The sequence below is a fragment of the Grampus griseus genome, assembly GCF_964374135.1.
Source record: "Grampus griseus genome assembly, chromosome: 19".
NCBI lineage: Eukaryota > Metazoa > Chordata > Mammalia > Artiodactyla > Delphinidae > Grampus > Grampus griseus.
The window spans coordinates 464,464-487,456 of record NC_139013.1 but is presented as its reverse complement, the minus strand read 5'-3'; the positions used below and the strand labels follow the sequence as shown (position 1 = coordinate 487,456).

At 45.0% G+C, this 22,993-nt stretch overlaps 1 protein-coding gene and 1 long non-coding RNA gene across 3 annotated transcripts; both read left to right on the top strand.

Annotated features, from left to right (window-relative positions):
* The first annotated feature begins 8,170 nt into the window (after positions 1-8,170).
* LOC309836842 lies at positions 8,171-16,879 on the top strand. 2 transcript variants are annotated; one of them, XR_014298183.1, is made up of 5 exons: positions 8,171-8,261; positions 10,883-10,974; positions 12,274-12,400; positions 12,688-12,771; positions 16,450-16,879. It is a non-coding gene; the product is annotated as an uncharacterized lncRNA (long non-coding RNA). The 2 variants fall into 2 exon arrangements; XR_014298182.1 differs by lacking the exon at positions 12,274-12,400.
* Positions 16,880-19,656: 2,777 nt separating this feature from the next.
* On the top strand, positions 19,657-20,114 carry LOC309836747 (large ribosomal subunit protein eL32-like). Its single transcript, XM_082676874.1, has one exon. It carries the CDS (start codon positions 19,692-19,694, stop codon positions 20,097-20,099), a length of 408 nt encoding a protein of 135 aa, XP_082533000.1. The 5' UTR covers positions 19,657-19,691; the 3' UTR covers positions 20,100-20,114.
* The last annotated feature ends 2,879 nt before the right edge of the window (positions 20,115-22,993 follow it).

Genomic DNA, 22,993 nt, shown 5'->3' with positions numbered 1-22,993 from the left:
AAATTAATTTCCCTTGCCCTGGAACCATTACAATCTAAAACTGAAAATAAAAATGGGGCGCGCCCTCAGCGTCCGAATTCTGCTCCCGATCATTCTGCTGCTTTTCGTACTCTGTTTCGTGAGTCTCCTATAGAGGACCTTCCTCCGCCTCCTCCTCCCCTTGTGTCTGAGACAGGAGAGGATTTTTCAGGTTCCAGTGATGAAGGGGCTTTTTCTGATGATGATAAAGATCGGGAGCAAGCTAGCAAACAAAATGAGATGCCACTTTCTCAACAGAATGAGATTTCTGATATATTTTCAAAGTTAAAAAATTTGATGGCTAAATTGAAAAAAAATAAAAACAATGAGCCATGTCCTACTATTGCTTCGGCTCCTCCTTTAGAATTAACAGCTTATCCTGTTGGAGCCTCTCGTCAGTTTCGCTTTCCTCTAAAACCTGAATCTAACAAACTTTTATTGGAAGAAGAGATGAATAAGGAAAAAAAGCAATATTCTGAATCATTTTTTGCTTTCCCTATTGTTAGACAAGCTATGCCTGCTAATGATCAATTTCAGAATGGATATGTAAATGTTGAATATAACCATCATGATATAAAAATTTTTTAAATGCTAAAAGAAACCATTAATGCGTATGGGATACATTCTAATTATATTTAAGGACTTTTGTCTGGATATGCTACAGAAAGCATATTAATTCCTCATGATTGGGAAGCGATTGCCAAAACTGTTCTTAAACCTGGACAATATATACAGTTTAAGACTTGGTAAAAAGAGGAAGCTAAAAACATGGCAAGGACTAATGCGACCCGCAATCCTCCAGGGCCACTTTTAGATAAATTAATAGGAGCAGGCGCATTTAGTAATCTACAAGCTCAAGCTCAATTTGATGATTTACGAATCATTCAAATACGTATGTGTTGTTTACGAACATAGTTACGAATGGAACCCCCTGAAAAAACAGCACAATCTTTTACTAAGTTAATGCAAGGGCCTGGTGAGTCTTACACTGATTTCTTGTCTAGACTGCGTGCAGCCATTCAAAGAGCTGTAGCACAAATAGAGGTGCAAGATTTATTATTACAATCTTTGGCCTTTGAGAGTGCAAATCCTGAATGCCAGAAGGCATTGCGACCTTTACGGGCTGTAAACGCCCCACTCGAGGAGTATATAAAAGCTTGCCATGATATTGGATCTCCTACTTATCATGCCAATTTACTTGCAACTGCCATAAATAAAGGTTCAAATAGAGGATAACTGGCAAATTGCCTGTGCTCATTATATAGGCAAAATATATAATCTCTATCCTTCTGATAAATGTTTACAATTTTTGAAAAAGACTAATTAAATTTTGACAAAAATAGTTCAATCAAATCCTGTTATAGGACCAACCTTTTTTACTGATGCCAATAAAATGGGAAGAACAGGATATGCTAACAATCATGATCAAAATGTGTTACAATCTCCATATGTTTCAGTTCAAAAAACAGAACTATTTGCTGTAATACTATTGTTACAAGATTATCCAATTGCTCTTAAATAAGTACAGACTCTCAGCATGTGGAATTTACAGTTAAAAATATTGAGACCGCTTTTATCCCAAATGATGGATCAGAACTGCACTCTTTATTTCTGCAAATACAACATATAATTAGACTACGTACTGCACCACTTTATATTACTCATATTCGTGCTCATACTCATTTACCCGGCCCATTGGTAGATGGAAATGATTTTATTGATACTTTAGTGGGTACCGTAGAGTTAGCTACAGCAGAACATCACAGATATCATACTAATGCCAGAGGATTGAAAAATAAATTTAATCTTACATGGAAACAAGCAAAAACTATTCTCCGTACATGCCCGCAATGTGCTGCCATTAATCAACCTTGTTTGAATATTGAAGTTAACCCTAAAGGCTTATCTGCTAATGCTATCTGGCAAATGGATGTAACTCAATATCCTGGTTTTGAAAAGTTAAAATATATTCATCATTCTGTAGATACCTACTCTCATCTTTCATGGGCAACTCCATTATCTTCTAAAAAAGCTGATGTTGTAATAACTCATTTATTAAAAGCTTTTGTTGTTATGGGAATTCCCGACAACATAAAAACCGATAATGCGTCTGCATATCACTCTCAAAAATGTCAGACTTTTTTTACAACACATAATATACAACATATTACAGGTATCCCAAAAAACAGTACGGGACAAGCTGTTATTGAACGACAAAACCGCACTTTGAAAAAAATACTTATAAAACAAAAGGGGGGAGATGAGGTACAAAGTCCTAGGAAAAGAATACATATTGCTTTATTTACTCTTAATTTTTTGAATCATGGAGAAGATGATTTTAATGCAGCTGACAGACATTGGACAAAAATAAGTACACAAGAACTTAGACAGCCTGTTTTTATATTAAATGAAAATACTAACACTTGGGAACCTGCCAAGGTTCTTCGTTGGGGCCGGGGATACGCTTTTGTTTCTGCAGGAGCTGAATCCTATTGGGTGCCGGCTAAAAAGATAAAGCTTCGGGATGGCAACTAAGCGTAGCTTTGATGTGACGGGAATGACGAAGGGATTTGCGGAGATGGATTTGAGCAAGAGAGCATTCCGTGTGCTGTTGGATCAAACAAAGACGGCGTCTCCATTGACCTGGGGGCAAATGAAAAAGTTTGCAGGCACTGCTGAAAATCTTGTCATTTCACAGGGTAAACCCCTCACTAGCACCAATCCTTTTGTGGCTATGTTGGCAGTGTTGTCTGCACAGATAATAAGCATATCAACCAATGAGATAAATTGTACTAACCATACTTATTGGACTTATATTCCTAACCCTCCTCTTAATATGGGGGTTACCTGGTGGGATGCCCCAATTCTTGTATATGTAAATGAGTCTGGATGGTTGCCTGGTCCTTTTGATGATAGAGGCCCTTTAAAGCCGGAAGAAGGAAGGATAATAGAAAATTACACGGTGGGTGTTAATGGACCTCCTATTTGTATGGGAAAGGGAGATCATTGCCTTAAAATGAATTATCAGGCATGGTTAAATGTTGTCAAAAATGAAAACAGGTATCATGGGTTATATCTTTTGAGTGCTTATAGTTTTAAAAGTTCTAATTCCACTCTTAATGAGAAAGTTTCCGCACCTTACTTGCCTCCATGTCAGGTTCCTCTTGTGGATCGATTATCGGATTGGGTCCATTGGACTCGATGCCGAGGAGAAATGGCTCGGGTTCTTGCTAATACTTCTTGGGGAAGCGTCATTGATTGGAGCCCTTTTGGCTCCGTCCGAGGAAAAAGGGGTCTGAAGAATTTACACTAACATAGAGAGGATAATACTATTTATAGCAATACTATTAATGATACCATAGTATGACATGCAGGAGGGTTTTCTCCTCCCGTCCTCATTTAAATGGATATCGTATCCAAAAGGATTTATGGAAGCTTATGACAGCTTTGAAAAAGATTAATTCCTGGGTAGGACATATGGTGAACAAATCTGGAAATCATAGTTTGACTTTTCATAAAAATGTTACTCGGTATACTCGTAGTTGTGTAAAATTACCTTATATATTGTTAAAGGGACCAGCTGTATGGAATGAGACTCAAGGTATTATAATATGTAAAAATTGCTCTCTGTATACCTGCATTAACTCTAGTATATCTTTTTTTTTTTTTTTTTTTTGGAGGTACACGGGCCTCTCACTGTTGTGGCCTCTCCCGTTGCGGAGCACAGGCTCCGGATGCGCAGGCTCAGCGGCCATGGCTCACGGGCCCAGCCGCTCCGCGGCATGTGGGATCTTCCCGGACCGGGGCACGAACCCGTGTCCCCTGCATTGGCAGGCGGATTCTCAACCACTGCGCCACCAGGGAAGCCCCTAGTATATCTTTTAACATATCTACTGAAAGTTTGTATATCTTACGAGCTCGGACATGTCTTTGGCTTCCTGTCAATCTTGGAAGGGAATGGCAAGAATCTCTTCCTATGGCTGTTTTGCAATATTTAGCTGATGCATTAAAAAGAAGTAAAAGATTTGTAGGAATGTTGATTGCAGCTGTCATGGGTATTATATCCATAACAGCTACTGCTGCAGTAGCTGGAGTTGCTTTAGAACAACCTATTCAGACCGTTGATTATATAACTGATTGGCATAAAAACTCTGAAATGCTTTGGTCCTCTCAACGACAAATTGATTCGGAAATACATTCGGAAATAGCAGATTTACAACAAGCTGTGGTTATGTTGGGGGACCAACTTGTAAATTTACAAAGACAAATGAAGCTACGTTGTGACTGGAATCAAAGTGCCTTTTGTGTCACTTCGGTTCCATATAATCAGTCTGCATTCCCCTGGGCAAAAATAAAAAAGCATTTATTACATCACAAAAATTTGACAGAAGAAATTGTGAATTTACAAGGGAAAATTCAACAAACTTTTCAGAAGAGATTACAACGACTTAATTCACAAGAAGTATGGACTGGAATTATTCAAGGACTTAATAATCTAAATCCCATGTCTAAATTACATGCTTTATTTGGTTCTACTGCAGGATTGCTAATGCTCATTATAATAATAATCATATGTTTAATTGTAGTCCGACGACGAGTGAAAGCTACCCGCCATGCAACATCGCAACAAGCTGCCGTGTTCTCCTTGATGCTGCACAAGCTGCAAAACAAAAAGGGGGAAATGTAGTGGAATAACTGAGGACACGGAAAGGAGACGTGACCCATGAACCCCCACCCCCCACCCCCAGCAAACTGGGGGCTGGCGAATAAGCCAGAACTGCAAGCAGTCCTGATTGCTTTGAGCAACCCCCCCCCCCCGGGCAAACCGGGGGCATGCGAATAAGCCAGAACTGTAAACAGTCTTGAATGCTTTGAGCCCCCCCTCCCCGGCAAACCGGGGGCCTGCGAATAAGCATTGAGTGCTTTGGGCACTGATCCATGCGATGTCCTCGGTATAATCAGAATGGTGGGAACACAAGGAAATGTTCTTGTGCTACTTCAGTATAATCAGAATGGTGGGAACACAAGGCAATGTCCTTGTGCTGCTTTTGCTCAAGGACGAAGCACGGCATGTTTTCAAGAAAGCCCATTATTGCTTGTATAATCAATAAAAATATATGTTGCTGCTTTGGCATTTCTGGAATGTTAAAAAAATAAGTCTTAAAATGTAAACATAGATAATGCTTTAATAAAAGCTACCACAGCAGGACAGATGGCGCTGTTTTGCCTGCTCTGAGCGAGCGGCAGCCCTCTACTGCTGTGCTTCGGCACAATTCATCTCGTGTGATGAGCTTGCTTTCGGCCCTGTCATAAGATAAACTACAACATTAGGGAAACCAAAAAAGTTGGGAAACCAAAAAAGTTGGTAAGGGAAAATTTTTCCTTATGGAAGAATTCCAGCAAGTAGACGTAGAAAGAATGATATAATTAGAAAACCACTATTTTGTAACTCCTAATGAAATAATGGGTGTAAGGCAACGATCATCAACGACTGCTAGAACCCATTCTGTGAAAAATGTTGGAGAACTTTGTAATAGACGGATCAGGCTGTCAACACCTGAATGATCAAAATAAACATCAAAGAAGCGCGCCAGATATCATGTGCCTTCTGATATGATGCAAAAGGAAACGTGCAATGCCTATGAAAGACTGTCAAATATACATACAAATTTGAATCTAATTAAGCCTCTAGATCCAACTACCAGTTTACAGGAAAAACAAGGGAAAGAGAAATGACACCATAAGGATACCATTACCAAAATCCAAAATGTAGTAAAAATTTACAGGAAAAATTTACCTGGTTTCAACAAATAAATGGAAATGAAAAAGCATTTGTGGAGGAAATCCATAAACTACAAGACTTAAGCACACATTAACCAAATGCAAGGCGTGAACCTTTTTCAGATCTCAATTTGAATAAACAAAAAATTTTTAAGACGACACAATTTGGGGTAAACACTGGATATTTGACATTAAGGAATTATTGCTAGTATTTTTAGGTGTGTTAATGATTTTGTAGTTATCTATTTAAACTCATTTTTTCCCATGATATCTTTTTTTTTCAATCGCTCAGACATCCCAGGAAGTTGTGCCATCATTAGCCCTTTTTTTTTTAACATTTTATTTATTTATTAAAAAAATTTTTTGGAGTATAGTTGATTTACAATGTTGTGTTAGTTTCAGGTGTACTATCTTTTTTCTGATAGATATTGGTAACCTTATGTACTGATTATTAACAGCTTTATTGAGACATCATTCACATAAAATTCACCCACTTAAACTGTACAATTCACCCACTTAAACTGTATAATTCAATGGTTTTTAATATACTCAAGAGTTTTATAATTTTAGAACATTTTCATCACCCCCAAAAGACACAGATATCCATTTAGCAGTCACTCACATCGCCTCTAAAACTCCTCCAGCTCTAGGTAACCACTAATTTACTTTCCCTATGGATTTGTCTATTCTGGAAAAAATCATTATCTTTTAGAGATATGTTCTTAGGCATTTATGCATGAGATGATGTGTCTGGGATTTGCCGCAAAATCATCCAGCGGTGGCTGAGAGCAGGTAGGGATAGATTAAATTTAAAAAGCAGAATGCTGACAGTAAATGCAGCTGAGTACTGCATAGAGGAAGCATGGGGTTTCATCATACTATTCTCTTTACTCTTGTATGCTTGTAATTTTCTGTAATAAAAACAAACAAGGTCGTCTATTTTACCATAATGAAAAGCCCCAAGGTGGGCATAGGCAATATTGATTCAGTGACTCCGGGAGGATCCCATTACTTATTGTTTCTTTCCATCTTTCTGCTCTGCCATTCTCAGCATGTTGACTTTGCCTCTTGGGCTGGTTTCCTCATGGTGCTGGCATGGCGGTACTTTTCTATACATTACATGCAGACAACACTGTCCAGAGGCAATATAAGGGGACACACTAGTGTCTTATGTCCATTTTTAAGAGAGAGGGAAACTGCCCCAGAAGCCCCCAGCAGACTTGTCATTTCTCCTTGGCCAGAATGCCCTTGACTAATTCAATCACAGGGCAAGAGGTATGAGACCACTCCATCAAGACTCTCCTTTGGGAAGTTAGGTTCCAGACATTCTGGAAGAATATACAAATTGCAGAGTCACATGAGCAAGTATGAAGTGTGCAAATAAGAAGCAATGGCCTTAGGTAAAGCAACCAAGAAGGTCAACTCCAGGAGAGTCAAGGCAAGGAGGACTGGTCACAGGAGCAACCCAGACACAAGAGCACAATCCAGGAGCTTAACGATGCCTGAGGTTCAAGTAGAGCCAGAGTGGTTCCCACCAGAAGGCAGGCCTGGGAAGGTTTCCTGTGGTCTCTCCCTCCTTGAAAAGCCAGGGCAGGTTACCAGGTCTGTGGGTCTTAGCCCCACAAACAATGGCCAGACCACATATAACAGAACTCTTTGACCCACAATCTCTATTTTTTGCCCCTGTCCCACTTACGACCCACCAGAGAAAGCCAGATAAGCTCCCCCGAGCAATCACATAGGATGACCCACTACTAGTTAGCCGGCCTCCAACTTCCATACTCCACACTCAGGACACACCTGAGGCCATTTCTGTTTGTTGCTGTCAAGCTTTCCCTCTCCTGTGCCGGCCTTTGAGCCTTTGCCAAACGCAAAGACTGTGGTGGACTCCCCTGCTCTAGCGGGCTCTGAAAAAACGTCTTCTGTGGTCCTCATCAGGTGGTCTCCCTTTACTTCCACGGCAGGTCTGGCCGTTGCAAAGGCCCACGAGGAAAGCACGAAGCCGTGCACGGTTCAGACACGAACGTCGCGCCCTCGACCTGTGTCGCAGACGCCCATGAGGAGAATCAGAGTCGTCCATTAATTCGGGGCCGAGGGGCAGAGCTAAAGGGAGCAACATTCTCAGCCACAACCCGAGCTGTCGTAAGAGATAAAAAGTTGGGTCGCCGACGCCCAGACACCAAAGGCCTCGACGCTGCCGCTGCCGCTGCCGCCGCCGCCCGGAGCAACGGCCGCAGCAGCAGCTGGAAAAACTGCCACTGAAGCGAGAAAAACGGCCGCCAGCCCGCGGCCTTCTGGGACTTGTAGTTCGTTGCGCCGAGCGCGCGCACTTCCGCCATCCACCGGAAGTGCCGCCATTACCCGCGAGCGCAGGTGAGCCTGGCCCGGGAACCTGCGTGGGGGGTCAGCTGTACCCGCGAGGCCACCCCAGCCCCAGAACGTGGACACGTTTTCTTCCACTGGTACGTGGACTTTTAATTTAACTTGAAGAGAAAGCGTATGTTGTCCAGATGAACAAAGAATTAGGGGCAGTCCTGGCAGAGCAAATGGCATCGGGCAAACTCCGGACCAGGGTGTTGGCCTGTGTTGGTTGTGTTTGATGATGCCCCAACTTAAGGGCTCGGTGTGAGAGGGGCCTCAGTGTGAGAGGGGGCTGTATAGTGGTGTGGAGAGCAGGGACACAAATTCCGTTGTGCGTGAGGACTGGGGTTTGGATTGCAGAGCCTCAGTAAGTAGAAGCATCAGGCGGTGGATAACTCAGTGCAAGGGATAGTGCCAAGGGAGTAGAAAGAATGAGGAGGACTCTGACTTTCCATGTCTAGTGAGGAGCCAGGATGGAGGCCGCAGTGCAAGAGATGAGGAACCGTGGTCACTCTCAGCTGTGTTGAGTCCAGGAGTCTTGTCAATGATAGAGTTAATCCATAGTTGATCTAAGAAAGAAACGGAACTTAAAAAAAAATTATTTGTTTTATTTATTTTTGGCTGCACTGGGTCTTCGTTGCTGTGCACGGGCTTACTCTAGTTGCAACGAGCGGGGGCCACTCTTCGTTGTGGTGTGTGGACTTCTCACTGGGATGGCTTTTCTTGTTGCAGAGCACAGGCTCTAGGTGCATGCTTCAGTAGTTGTGGCACGCAGTCTCAGTAGTTGTGGTTTGCAGGCTCTAGAGCGCAGGTTCGGTAGTTGTGGAGCACACACGGGCTTAGTTGCTCCACAGCATGTGGGATCTTCCCGGACCAGGGCTTGAACCGGTGTCCGCTGCATTGGCAGGCGGATTCTTAACCACTGTGCCACCAGGGAAACCGAGAAATGGAACATTTTATTCAAGTGAACCTGAGGATTATAACTCAGGAAATAGTCTTTCAGAAAGCTCTGAGGACTGTTCCACCCTAGAGATCAAAGCACAGTTATATACCTTTTTGAGACAAAGGGTCATATATCAAATGATGAGTTGACAGTTTATGTAATCCAGAGCTGCAGTACAAAGCCAGTAGTGGGTCACTGTGACCCCTTACAAAGAAGGAACTTTGTCTCCTAAGGAGATAGGGTTAATGCAGATACAGGATACACACTAAATGGGAGGGAAGAGACCCAAACAAGCAGAGGAAAAGTTTATGTTTAAATTTTTCTTGTCTTGCCATAAAATATGAATTTTATTTCATCAAGTCTTTAGAGACATGGCTGGATGTGGAGGAGGGAATGGCAGTGACAGGGAACTTGGGAGGGAGGTCTAGGCTGGACATAAAGCCTGGGGCAGCCCTTGAAACCCCACCCCCTCACAGGCAGGGAAAGAGGAAACTAGAATAGGAAGGAGAAAGAGAGGCCTCTAGAAAGAGGGACCCCTGCCAGACCAGACCCCTCCTGGGTCCAGCATGAGGAAAAGAAGGGGGGTTTTATGTCCAGCTATAACCAATATAATTAAATCTGCTGTGCCCCTACTGTGTGTCAGCACAATGTTAAGCAATTATAAATGCAGCTCACATAATCATCACAGCAGCACCACAAGGCAGGTGCTCTTCTCCCGGATGTCTACAGATGAGGCTCAGAGAGGTTAAGGAGGCCTGTTCAGAGTCCTACAGAGGCACGTGGTGGAACTAGGACTTCGAAAGCAGGCAGTCTGGCTGCGGAGGGGAGGTGTTCCCAGCCCTCACCCTAGGGTGTCTCCAGACTAGGAAGAAGAGGATCAGAGGGTGGAAATGGACACGGGTAGTAGGAGATTGCCCGTGGCTGGATGGGAATGTCAGAACAAGGTAGCATCATATAGAGTCTTCAGCGGCCTTCTTAGGTGTGGTGAACATCTGTGTGTGTGCATGGTGTGGGTGTGCTTTTGGTACAGGCAGGGTGAGAGGGAGTCAAACATAGGGAAGGGTTTGGGGCAAGATTCGGGAGGATTTTTGCCTGGCTGTCTCAGTGGGACTGTCACGTGACTACAGCCAAGATACTAGATGGGCAGAGTATGGGAAGCAACGACAGTGTTAAGCAAAGCAGGGGATAATAGGTGTGGCCCACGGGCAGTGGGGCAGCACCTAGCAGCTCCAGAAGGATGATACCCACCTCTCAGAGTGCCCTTAGCTGTCCTCCTGGTGATTTTCATATCCTCCTTGTCCCCATACCCCACCTCCGTTTTTAGAAACCAGCTGATGTTTCATTGGGATATTTTTTAATTGTACGATTAATTGTTTTGACACTGCCTCCACTTCTCCCTATTTAGTATCTTGAAATAAGAGGAAATACTGGTCCCTCCTTTATTTGAGTGTTGAAGGACTGCTGTGTATCTTTGGGCTCATGGTTCAGACACCGCAGCACGTGCCTCAAGGCATTTACCTTGAGCCTGGGGTAGCCCAGGCCCGGACCCAGGCAGACTGGCCCTCTCCACAACTGGAAAGCTGGCTCGGCCACCTCAGCTGACCTCAGAGCCTTGAACAGGGAGAACACGTGATCAGAGCTCCGCCTCTCTGCCCCTCACTCCCCAAGGGATGGTCCTCAGCTGGCATTGGCCACCCTCTCCTTTGGGGATGGGAATGGACTCAGGAGTGTGGAGATACTTAGGTGGGGCTGAATCCCTAATTGTTCCCCCAACCCCAGCCCTGCCTTCTGAGGACCTCTGCCCTCTTCAGGACAGCTTCTCCAGGTATGAGGAGGAAATGGAGGCATATCCTCAGCAGATCCTGTCTCAGGTGAGTTGGGGACCTTCGCTTTCATTGCCTTAGTCTCCTTGGCTGTAAAATGTGTCCAAGGATAACACCCAACTCCTCAGGCCAGCACACACGAGAGTTCTGTAATGCTGCCCTATGCCTTGGGGTGAAGTCTACAGGCTCCCTGCGTGAACAAGCCAGGAACTCCACAAACCTGGTTCCCTGGGCCAGGTCTCTGCCTCAGACTTTTTATTTGTGGTTTTTGCTCAGTGGGCCCTTGAGGGCAGGCAGAGCTGAGCCTCCATAAACATGCAGGCACTCTGGGCCCATTGATCCTCACTGAGACCACTCAGGAGGGCAGCTGAGAGTGTCCCCATAAAGAGCCACAGTCACCCTTAGATGGCTCACGGTGCAGCACATGGCGGGTGGGTGCGGGTCCCTTACCTCCTTCAGGGTCCCAGCATCATACACTTGCCTGTGCTTCCTGGGTGCCAGGGGTCAGTTGCACTCATGTCCTGTGAGACTCCCCGGTGCAGGAGGCTGTCTTCATAGTCACATCAGGGCAGCTCATGCCGAGAAGTTCAGGGACACGTCCAGGTGTCCAGCTAGAAAGTCATGAAGCAGAGAGGCCAACTTGGTCTACTTGGGCTGCTGTAACACAATACCACCCGCTGGGTGGCTTGGACAACAGCCATTTGTTTTCTCACAGTTCTGGAGGCTGGAAGTTCAAGATCAGTGTGCTAGCAGGGTTGGTTTCTGGTGAGGACTCTTTCTGGCTTTCAGATGGTGCCTTCTCTATGTCTCCACATAGTAGGGAGAGAGAGAGGCCTCTGGTTTCTCCTCCTCCCCTTGTAAGGACACCAGTCCCATCACATTAGAGCCCTGCCCTATGACCTCCATTAGCATTAATTCCGTAAAGGCCCTGTCTCCAGATAAGTCACATTGTGGGGTAGGACTTCAACATGCGGATTCATGGGGAAACAATTCAGCTCATGGCATTGGCCTTCTAAAAACACACCACAGCCCTGATTTGTCCCATGGGCCACTGTGTGCTGACCCCTGATCTAGAGCATCCTCTTTGACTGGCTTCCAATCTGTGATTTTGTAGAGAGGCTGGGGACGGGGATCTCCAAGAGGGGTCCCCGTTGTTTCCCAAAACAGAAAATCGGGATCACTGGTGTGACCAGTGGTAGATGAGATACCCAGGCAGAAATGAAAAGGCCATGGGCCTGAGGCTGGGTCTGATCTGAGCAAGGGGTTCTCCCTCCCCTGTACTGTCCTGTCCCCCCAACGTCCTTGTCGAGAAAGCAGGGTCCCATGGTAACACCAGTGATGTTTCAGCCACCTGTGAGCTTCAAGGACGTGGCTGTGACCTTCACATGGGAGGAGTGGGGACAGCTGGACCTGGCCCAGAGGATGCTGTACCGTGAGGTGACTCTGGAGACCTGCAGTCACCTGGTCTCCCTGGGTAAGGCAGGCACTGCCCATCGCAGGACCCAGAGTGCGGCTCAACTCAAGGGTGTGCCCAGGCTGGGCCAAAACGTGCTGGAAGTGGGTCCCTTTGAGATTTGGGTCCTGGTATTGCCGCTTACTCCATCTCCAGAGCAGATCTGTGGCTTGTCGTTCAGGGAGTGGGAAATCTCCTCGGGAGGATGCGGGGGCCCTCCTAGTCCATTCACGTCTGACCCCAGGGGCGAGGGCTGGGCCTGTCACCAAGCAGAAGACCAAGCCCTCTGTTTTTCCTCCGTTGACCAGGGCTTCTGCTTTCAAAACCGGATGTGATCGCCCGACTGGAGCAAGGGGAGGACCCATGGAGGGTGGAGCCGGGACCTCCCCGAGGTGAGAACAGGCCAGCGGCCCAATGGTTAAGGTCCAAGGAGCAGGGAGGCCATTTTGGGGGAGTTTGCTCAGGTGTTCTCTGCTGCCTCCTCATGTCCAGCAAGGCAGCTATGTTCTCATCCACATCAGCCTGTCTCTGTGCCCAGCCCACCCACAGAGAACACTTGTTGCTGTGGTCAGGACATGTCTCACACATGGGTTCATTTCTGTCCCCGTCTTCCTCTGGTCTTCACCCCTCTGCTGCTGCATCTCATTCCCATGTCCTCATGCCCCCTCTTTTCCTCCATCCTCTCATCCTGACTTCTACCCAGGGTGGAAGCTCCTCAGCCCTCCCCTTCAGGCTGGTCTTTGCTCTGCCATTTGGGTGATCGGCAGTCCTCCATGTTGGACGTTCCCATGTCTTCAAGATGATTCCAAAGTGTGGTAAAAACTTGTGCGTCCAAGCCTTCCAGAAGGATTCCTACTAAATCTTCCTGGACCTCCTTTCCCACCTCCCCTCATCCCATAGGCCCACCTCCTACCCTGTGTGTCAGCCTAATTGGAATTATCTTTTTTTTTCTTTTTTTCTTTTAGAGCTGTATCAAAACACAGTTTACGTACCATACAGTTCACCCATTTAAAGTATGCAAAGCCTCTTAGTATATTTGCAGTATGTGTATCCATCACCACAATCTATTTTAGAACATGTTCATCATACTGACTAATTGGGCTGCTTCTGATCTTTTGTTGTTTTTTTTAATTCATAGACTTTATTTTCTTATTTATTTATTTATTTAGCTGTGCTGGGTCTTAGTGCGGCATGTAGGATCTTTAGTCACGGCATGAGAACTCTTAGTTGTGGCATATGGGATCTAGTTGCCTGACCAGGGATCAAACCCCGGCCCCCTGCATTGGGAGCGCGGAGTCTTAGCCACTGGACCACCAGGAAAGTCCCCATTGATAGGCTTTATTTTTCAGAGCAGTGTCATGCTTACAGAAGGTACAGAGTCCCGCATACCACCCCACCCCACACAGTTTCCCCTGTTATTAGTGTCTTGCATTCTTTGGCACATTTGTTACAGTCGATGAACTTATATTGATAAATTATTATCAACAGAGATCAACAGTTTACATTAGGTTCACTGTGGTGGTGTACGTTCTGTGGGTTTGGACAAATACGTAATGTTATATATGCACCACTATAGTATCGTACAGAGTAGCTCCACTGCCCTAAAGATCCTCTGTGCTCCACCTATTCACCCTCCCTCCACCCTGACACCTGGTAACCACTGATTATTTTACTGTCTCTGTAGTTTTACCTTTTTCAGAATATCCTATAGTTGGAATCATGCAGTACGTGTTCTTTGCTGAGTGGCTTCTTTCATTTAGCAATAAGCAACATGTTTGTCCTTTATACCACCTTGCCCTAGCCTGGAGGCGTTTAATTTATCTCATGTGTTCCTGTGCCTTTTTACCCTGTTACTCTCTTACCTGCAGCTTCTGTTATTTCTTACTTCTGAACTCTTACCTACTTTTACTTACCCTTGGTTCTCAAATGACATCATTCTGAATTTAGTTTACCAGCAGTGTCTTTCTTCTCTTCTGTCATAGACGTTACTTTCTTGCTGACCCACACAATCTGTCTTCCTCATTTCAAGATCTTGGTGCAGATGCTACTGTAGAATTTTAACCTCCTTTGCCCAGTTTCCAACAGCCAGGCACATCTTGGACATATCTTAGCCACTCAAAGATTTCTGTCCTTTCCTCCTCCAAATACCCTTTCACTCCCCTTCATGGGGCTGTTGTTTCATTTGAAAAGTTCTCATCATCAGAGATTCCAAGTCAACACCCCAAAGGAACACAACAGTGTCTTGGGAAGGAGAACAGTGCTGGTCGTGGGAGAGGTTGGGCATAGATAAGGACCTTCCCCATGAGGGAAAGAAGGTCTTTGTTGGGCAGAAGGGAAACGTCCTCTTGGAAGTCAAAGGATAGCCAGAGAGTGTAGGTCATACGTTGCCAAATGGAGGATACTTATCTCCTTGGCAGGCATAGGGAGAGAAGCATGAGACCCTGGGCAAAGGCCTTGATATTACTGGATGTGGGTGGCTACCAGACTGAAAAGGACAGTATGTGGACAAAGTGACAAGTAAAAAGGGAATCCTGGAGGATGCAGGCAAGGATCCTGAGCTGGGAGCCTGTGGCACTCTTTGTTAAAGGCCCAGTATCTTCAACAGGCCGAGGAATCCCCTTTAGAACCATAATAAGGGTGACGACATCAACAGTACCATGTATAGCAGTACACCGTGTGCCAGACACTGTGTGAGGCTCACATGCTGATTCATTTATGCCTCGAAGTAACCCTTGTTAGCTAAGCATTCGTATTCCTGGCTTACTGCCAAGGAAATCGAGCCTCAGAAGTTGCCAGCTGGTGGAGTCCACTTGTGGCCCAGTCTGGCCAAGCACCCTGCTTCAGGGGCCATAGCACTTTTCTGGGGAGTCTGTGACATCAATTCTGGAGTGGTTAAAGGGACTTTTATTTCTCTGTGGGCAGCCTGAAGTGATGGTAGAAATGGTGCATTAAGAATATTAAATTAGGGCTTCCCTGGTGGCGCAGTGGTTGAGAGTCCGCCTGCCGATGCAGGGGACACGGGTTCGTGCCCCGGTCAGGGAAGATCCCACATACCGCGGAGCGGCTAGGCCCGTGAGCTGTGGCCGCTGAGCCTGCACGTCCAGAGCCTGTGCTGCGCAACGGGAGAGGCCACAGTGGTGAGAGGCCCACGTACTGCAAAAAAAAAAAAAAAAAAAAGAATATTAAATTAGTGTTGGTATTTGGGATCTCGTTTCAAGATCCAGCACCAGGAAATGGATAGACTAAGATTGTGGATCATAAGGTTGAGGCACATGTTAAGATCCTGTTTCCTGTGACTGCTATTACAGATTACCAACTTGGTGGCTTAAAACAACACAAATTGATTCTCCCACAGTTCTGGAGGCTACAAGTCCAAAATCAGCATCATTGAGTTAAAATCAAGGTGCAGCAGGGCCACGCTCCCTCCAGAGGCTCCAGTAGGGAATCCATTCCTTGTCTCTTCCAGGCTCTGGTGGCTGTGGGATTCCTTGGTCTGTGCCCACATCACTTTAGTCTTTAAGGCCAACACCTTCAGATCTCTTTGCTCTGTGTTCAGAATGCTTTCTGTGTGTATCAAATCTGCCTCTACCTCCCTCATATAAGGACACTTGTGATAACATTTGGGGCCCATCCAGATAATCTCCCCATCTCAAATCCTTAACACATCTGTAAAGATCCTTTTTCCAAATAAGGTATCATGTTGACAGGTCCCAGCAAAGAGAATGTAGGTATCTATTGTGGTGATTGAGGGCTTTATACCTTCAGACCCAAATTTTTTGTGTGAATTTCTCCTTTAAGCTTCACCCTTCCCTGCTTATTTTATTCCTCTGCTCCCTCTTTGGGGACCAGTCCTCCTGAGTCATCTCTTCATTACCTTTGCTTGCTTTTTTGTATTTTACCACTGATTTCCTCTTTGCTGAGCCATCCCTTCCTTTCACACCCTGCATGAAATTACAGTCCATGGATTAGAAACAAACCCAGAGATACCTCTCATACTTGGTGGTCTCCTTCATCCCACTCTCCCCTCCTAATGCTGCTCCAGTAATTCAGGCAATTTGGATTTCTTTCAGACTGGAAGACTACACTGGAAAATAAAGAGTCAGCTTCTGAAGAGGGTATTGCTGTGGAAGAGCCATCTCACCACATGGAAATGAAACACTGTGTACAGGAGGAGGGCCCCTGGTTGGTGTCATTAGGTGAAGTGCAGCATTGGAGGGACCAGCTAGGGAAGCACCAGGAGGACTCTCTGAGTCAAACAGTACTTACCTCAGAGAGACATTTTGCTCAAGGGGGTAGTTATCTGAGTCTAAGCCTTCTACCTCCGACATTACCCACAAGGACACATTTCCATAAGCTCAACTCACAGGTTAAAAGGTTGAAACAGAACTCGGTTTTCATTAATCATCAGAAAAACTGGGCTGATCTGAAGTCCTGTGAAGATCATCAAAGTGCTAGAGCCTTCTGTCAGAGCACTTACTTGAATAAAATTGCAAATGTTGAAACGGGAAATAAAAAACCTTATGATTATACTGTCAGTAGTGACTCTTTAAACTGTGGTACCTCCCTTCATTTTCTTAATAGAATTTTTTCAGCAGAGAATGGCAATGACAGTAAGGACGATGGAAACAGCATTAATCATAGCATGTCTCTGAATGAACACAAGCCAATGAATTTTGGAGAAAGTCAGTATGAGTGTGATGAATGCCTTGTACAAACCGAAATAAGTGATCCTGGAGAGGCACCATTCAGATGTGAGGAGGACTGTGGTGCCTTCCACGTGGCCTCATCTTTTCCTGACTGTGACATCATTCAGACTGGAAAGAAGTCATATGCATGTAATCAGTGTGCAAAATCTTTCAGCTGTTGCTCTAAGCTTGTTGTACACAAGAGAACACACACGGGAGAAAAGCCATATGAATGTACTCGGTGTGGGAAGTCTTTCAGCCAGAGCTATGACCTGGTTGTACACCAGAGAACTCACACTGGAGAAAAGCCCTATGAATGCAACCAGTGTGGGAAATCCTTCACCCAGAGTTCCAAACTTATTAGGCATCAACGAACTCACACTGGAGAAAAACCATATAAATGTCATGAATGTGGAAAATCTTTCAGGTGGAACTCTAACCTTACTGTTCATCAAAGAATTCATACTGGAGAGAAACCTTATGAGTGTGCTCATTGTGGAAGGTCCTTCAGTCAAAGCTCTGACTTTGTTGCACATAAAAGGACTCACACTGGAGAGAAACCCTATGAATGTAACCAGTGTGGAAAATCTTTCATTCGAAGCACTCAGCTTATTAGGCATCTGCGAATTCACACTGGAGAGAAGCCATATAAATGCAATCAGTGTGACAAAGCCTTCACTGGGAGCTCTCACCTTATTGAACATCAGAGAACTCATACTGGAGAGAAACCGTTTGAATGTAATCAGTGTGGGAAAGGCTTCACTGGGAGCTCTCACCTTCTTTCACATCAGAGAATTCATTCTGGAGAGAAACCGTATGAGTGTAATGACTGTGGGAAAGCTTTTCGGCAGCGATCTCAGCTTGTTGTGCATCAGCGAACACATACTGGAGAGAAACCTTATGAATGCAGTCATTGTGGAAAAGCTTTCAGCCAGAGGTCTCCCCTCATTGTGCATCAGAGAATACACATTGGAGAGAAACCCTATCAGTGTAACATGTGTGCTAAAGCCTTCAGTCAGAGGTCCCGCCTTATTGAACATAAGAGAACACATACTGGAGAAAAGCCCTATGAATGCATTGACTGTGGGAAAGCCTTCAATGATCGATCAACCCTTACAAAACACGAGAGAACACACACTGGGGAAAAACCCTATGAATGTAATCACTGTGAAAAGGCCTTTAGCCAGCGGTGTCAACTTACTAGGCATCAGAGAATCCATACTGGAGAGAAACCCTATGAATGTAATGAGTGTGGAAAAGCTTTCAGTTGTAGTACATCCCTTATTCAACATGAGAAAACCCATGGGAGAGAAACCCTATGAATAATCAAGATGGAAAAGCTCACTGCCAGACTTTCTTTACTAGACATCAGATGACCAAGGTATGATTCTCAGAGTGTAGTCTAATGACCATATACATCAGAACTGCTTGGAGTGTGTGTGTTGAAACTGCATATTACCAAGCTTACCCTCAGTTTACTATATCAGAATATCTAGCAGTAAAATCCAGGAGCCTGCAGTTTCCAAAAGGAGCACACGTGATTTGTATATATACTAAAATTTATATACTTCTGCATTTAGGTCATGAATATGACCACTGATGAAAAACATTCAGTCAGAGCTCTCGGCAGAAGTTAGAAAACACAGAATGGAGCTGTACCCACCAGATAATCTTTTTAGTGCATACAGCCACGCAAACTCAACCAGACGTTGTCTCCACATTCATGGAGATGATGGGGAACCGAAAGATACTCTTTACACAGAGCCCCAAACACTCAACCTAAGAAGAAACCATTGCATGAGGAAGTTGGTGTTTGGTAATGAAATTTGAAGCCAGCTATGTTCAGTGTAAACCAGCAATTAAAAACACAAATTGGGGAATTTTTTGGTGGTCCTATGGTTAGGACTTGGTCCTTTCACTGCCGGGGCCTGGGTTCTATCAACGGTCAGGGAACTAGGATCCCGCTGCATGGCATGGCAAAAATAAACAAACAAAAAACAAATCGAAGGAAAACTAATGATGGGAAGTCTTCTAAAATGATTTTTATTGGAATTAAAAGTAGACTCAATTTTTCAGGGACTCTGTCATGCTCTAACTTAAGTTTGTTGCTCAGTTAGGTTGACTAATCAAAAGAGTCAAGTGAAGTGAAAACAGGGCTCAAAACGGTATATACACAGAATGTTACAACATATAAAATCATGTGCACAGATGGTTGGTTAAGAAGGTCAACTCGGCAGCATGTTCAAAAAAAGGCTGAAGTGTAAATCAGTGGTGAAGCAAGTGGGAGAGGCCATTATTGCAGGTTTGAGCAAGGTGAAAGCAGGTGAGAGCATCGCCTGGAGATGCAGAGTGGGAAAGGCTGTAGCTAGGAACTTGCAAAGAGGGAGCTGCAGGAGTGGAGGTCACAGCCCCCCTGTCAGAGCTGTAGACTGACAAGTGGGGCGGGAAAGCAGGGTTCATTGAAGGTCTGTCCGTGAAACTCCTAATTTGCTCTCCCCTCTCTTGCGTTAAGTATCTGGCCATGGGTAAGCAAAAAATATAGTAGAGAATGAATTATGTGCTATAAGAAAGAGTCTGAGGTCCTCGGCGCTGCCTACGGAGGTGGCCGCCATCTCTTACTCGGCATCATGGCTGCCCTCAGACCCCTCGTGAAGCCCAAGATCGTCAAAAAGAGGACCAAGAAGTTCATCCAGCACCAGTCAGACCAATATGTCAAAATTAAGTGGAACTGGCGGAAACCCAGAGGCATTGACAACAGGGTGCGCAGGAGATTCAAGGGCCAGATCTTGATGCCCAACATTGGTTATGGGAGCAACAAGAAAACAAAGCACATGCTGCCCAGCGGCTTCCAGAAGTTCCTGGTCCACAATGTCAAGGAATTTGAAGTGCTGCTGACGTGCAACAAGCCTTACTGTGCTGAGATTGTGCACAACGCCTCCTCCAGGAACTCCAAAGCCATTGTAGAGAGAGCAGCCCAGCTGGCCATCAGAGTCACCAATCCCAACACCAGGCTGCGCAGCGAAGAAAATGAATAGACAGCTCATGTGCACGTTTTGTTTAATAAAACCATAAAATGGCCCAAAAAAAAAGAAGTCTGAGGGACTAGGGAATCTGGTGTATTATGCTCCAGAACAAGTGCTGCCTTATTTTGGCATTTCAAGGACATTCATCCTAACAGCTGGTTCTTACCCTTTTAATCCTAAAGCAAAGTGTGCCATTAAACCAGCGCCACCCATCTGTAGAGCTTCCCCTCTGTTTTTTGATAGCTTCTTCAATATCATGAGAGCTAGGGAGTGAATGATTAAGGAAGCCTCCAACATGAATGAAAAAATATCTGGGGCTTCCCTGGTGATTCTGTGGTTAAGAATCCGCCTGCCAATGCAGGGAACACGGGTTTGAGCTCTGGTCCGGGAAGATCCCACATGCTGTAGAGCAGCTAAGCCCGTGTGCCACAACTACTGAGCCTGCACTCTAGAGCCCGTGAGCCACAACTACTGAAGCTCACATGCCTAGAGCCCATGACCCGCAACAAGAGAAGCCACTGCAATGAGGAGCCCCCGCTCGCCACAACTAGAGAAAGCCCAAGCACAGCAACAAAGACCCAACGCAGCCAAAAATAAATAAATTAATTAATAAAATTATTTTTTTTTAAATCTAAGATAAAACAGAAAAAAAACTGCCAAAGAGAACAGATATTCAGGAGAAATAAATATTTTAAATGTTTTATTCTAGGAGTGAGTCAAGAAATAATTGCAAATGAAAAATAAATGCAAGATGCTCTTTTAAAAAGAATAGACTCCCTGAAATTAAAAGTAAGACTGTTGGGCCAAAAAGCAAAGAAAAGAAAGAAAAAGGGAAACTTCACCAGAGCTGAAACATCTTCAGATCATGGATAGATTCACGCAGCATGAGAAATTGAGAACACAATTAAAAAGACATCACAGACTGGGACTTCCCAGGTGGTGCAGTGGTTAAGAATCCGCCTGCCAATGCAGGCGACACAGGTTCGAGCCCTGGTCCGGAAAGATCCCTCATGCCATGGAGCAACTAAGCCCGTGCACCACAACTACTGAGCCTGCGCTCTAGAGCCCGGGAACCACAACTACTGAAGCCCGCGTGCCTAGAGCCTGTGCACCAGAACAAGAGAAGCCACCATGAGGAGCCCACGCGCCACAACAAAAAAGTAGCCCCTGCTTGCCACAACTAGAGAAAGCCTGCACAGCAACAAAGACCCAAGACAGCCCCCCCCCACACACACACACACACGCGCGCGCGCGCGCGCACACACGCACACATATCACAGAAACTTCTGGAAAGAATTTTGAAAGTAGAAAAGGAATATTTTTTAAGAAAAAGGAATGTTTCTTCTAATTAAAAAAATCAGAGACTTCAAAGTAAGCAAATTGTTCGAGAAAATGTACAGATTGTACAAGACAATTGCAGTCCAAATGTGAAGCAAATGTTTTTAATATATATTTATTTACTTTTGGCTGCATTGGGTCTTCAATGCTGCACGTGGGCTTTATCTAGTTGCGGCGAGTGGGGGCTACTCTTTGTTGCGGTGCGCGGGCTTCTCATTGCCGTGGCTTCTCTTGTTGGGGAGCACGGGCTCTAGGCTCACGGGCTTCAGTAGTTCTGCCACTCAGGCTCAGTAGTTGTGGCTCTCGGGCTCTAGAGCTCAGGCTCAGTAGTTGTGGCGCACAAGCTTAGTTGCTCTGCGGCATGCGGGATCTTCCCAGACCAGGGCTTGAACCCGTGTCACCTGCATTGGCAGGTGGATTCTTAACCACTGCGCAACCAGGAAAACCCCTGAAGCAAACTTTAGAAAGGAGTATTCATTTGACCCTTGTGTTAATAATTCTTCCTGGAAGAGGCAGAGGACTCAGGAAATCGGAAAAAAAGAGGGGGAAATATAATCGTTGTTTTGATTGGCCCTTCACTGAACAGTGTTTGCATAGTTCTGATATAAAGAGTAGATACTGTTTATTTTTATTTTTCAATTTTAGGAAGAAGCCCAGATCTGTGACAGAATAGATTTCTTAATGGCAACAGAGTGGCGTGCCATTGTTCCCAGTCCTGTCACCAATAGTAATGGCACAGCCTGTGACTGTTACAAAGTAGAAAGGGGAAGAGAAGCAGAAAGGGGGGAGTGTATCCCCGTATCATCATCTTAGGAAGCGGACTTTTAAATACAATACTTTGGGTTACTTAGGAGACCAAAACTAGAGCTCAAAACAGTAATATGACAAAAAGTTGGAAGCAAATAGAAGAGCAACGACGTGAGTCAAATCTAAATTCCTTATCAGAGCAGGAAGCCAGTAAGGTCTACAGACTGAAAGAATTGCAGAGGTGGCCTCAGAAAGAACCAGAATAGAAATGGCTAAAAGTGGTTGATGGGATTTGTGACTGTTGGGTAAGGTGGGGCAGGAGACAGCTACTTTCCATTTTAAAACTTCTGTAGTGTTTTATTCCCTGGTGGTACACTTCTTATTTGGGTAACAAATTATTTCAAATGTGTACCTATAGGTGAGCAAAACTACAGTGCATGAAGACATCTGCAGTTGATTTGGGGGTTATGTACATGTTTCCTTTTGATTCAGTGTCACTGTAAATTGAAGATTAAAGAAGCAAGAACTTAAAGATGTCAGGCTCTTCTATTTTGCCAATCAGAGTTGATTCCAGTAGAGCAGGAAGGCTCCTTGGCTTCTTAGAATTCCTTGGAGTCCTTTTAAGGCTCTAAGACTTTATTTTCCAGAAGCCTTATCACCAGGAAGTCAGTGGGCCCCCGAGAGGTGCTGGTATCCTGGGACACCTGGGTGGACAAGACAGGTGTGTGAATTTGTATAACCACCAAATATTGAATGTACTCCCCCAAGGTCACTTTGGCAGTTACCTGGTATTTACTTTCCATAAGACCCTATAAGTAACG

What these genes read in the sequence shown, in the direction of transcription:
- LOC309836747 (XM_082676874.1), top strand. Translation starts at nt 19,692, where the DNA reads ATGGCTGCCCTCAGACCCCTCGTGAAGCCCAAGATCGTCAAAAAGAGG.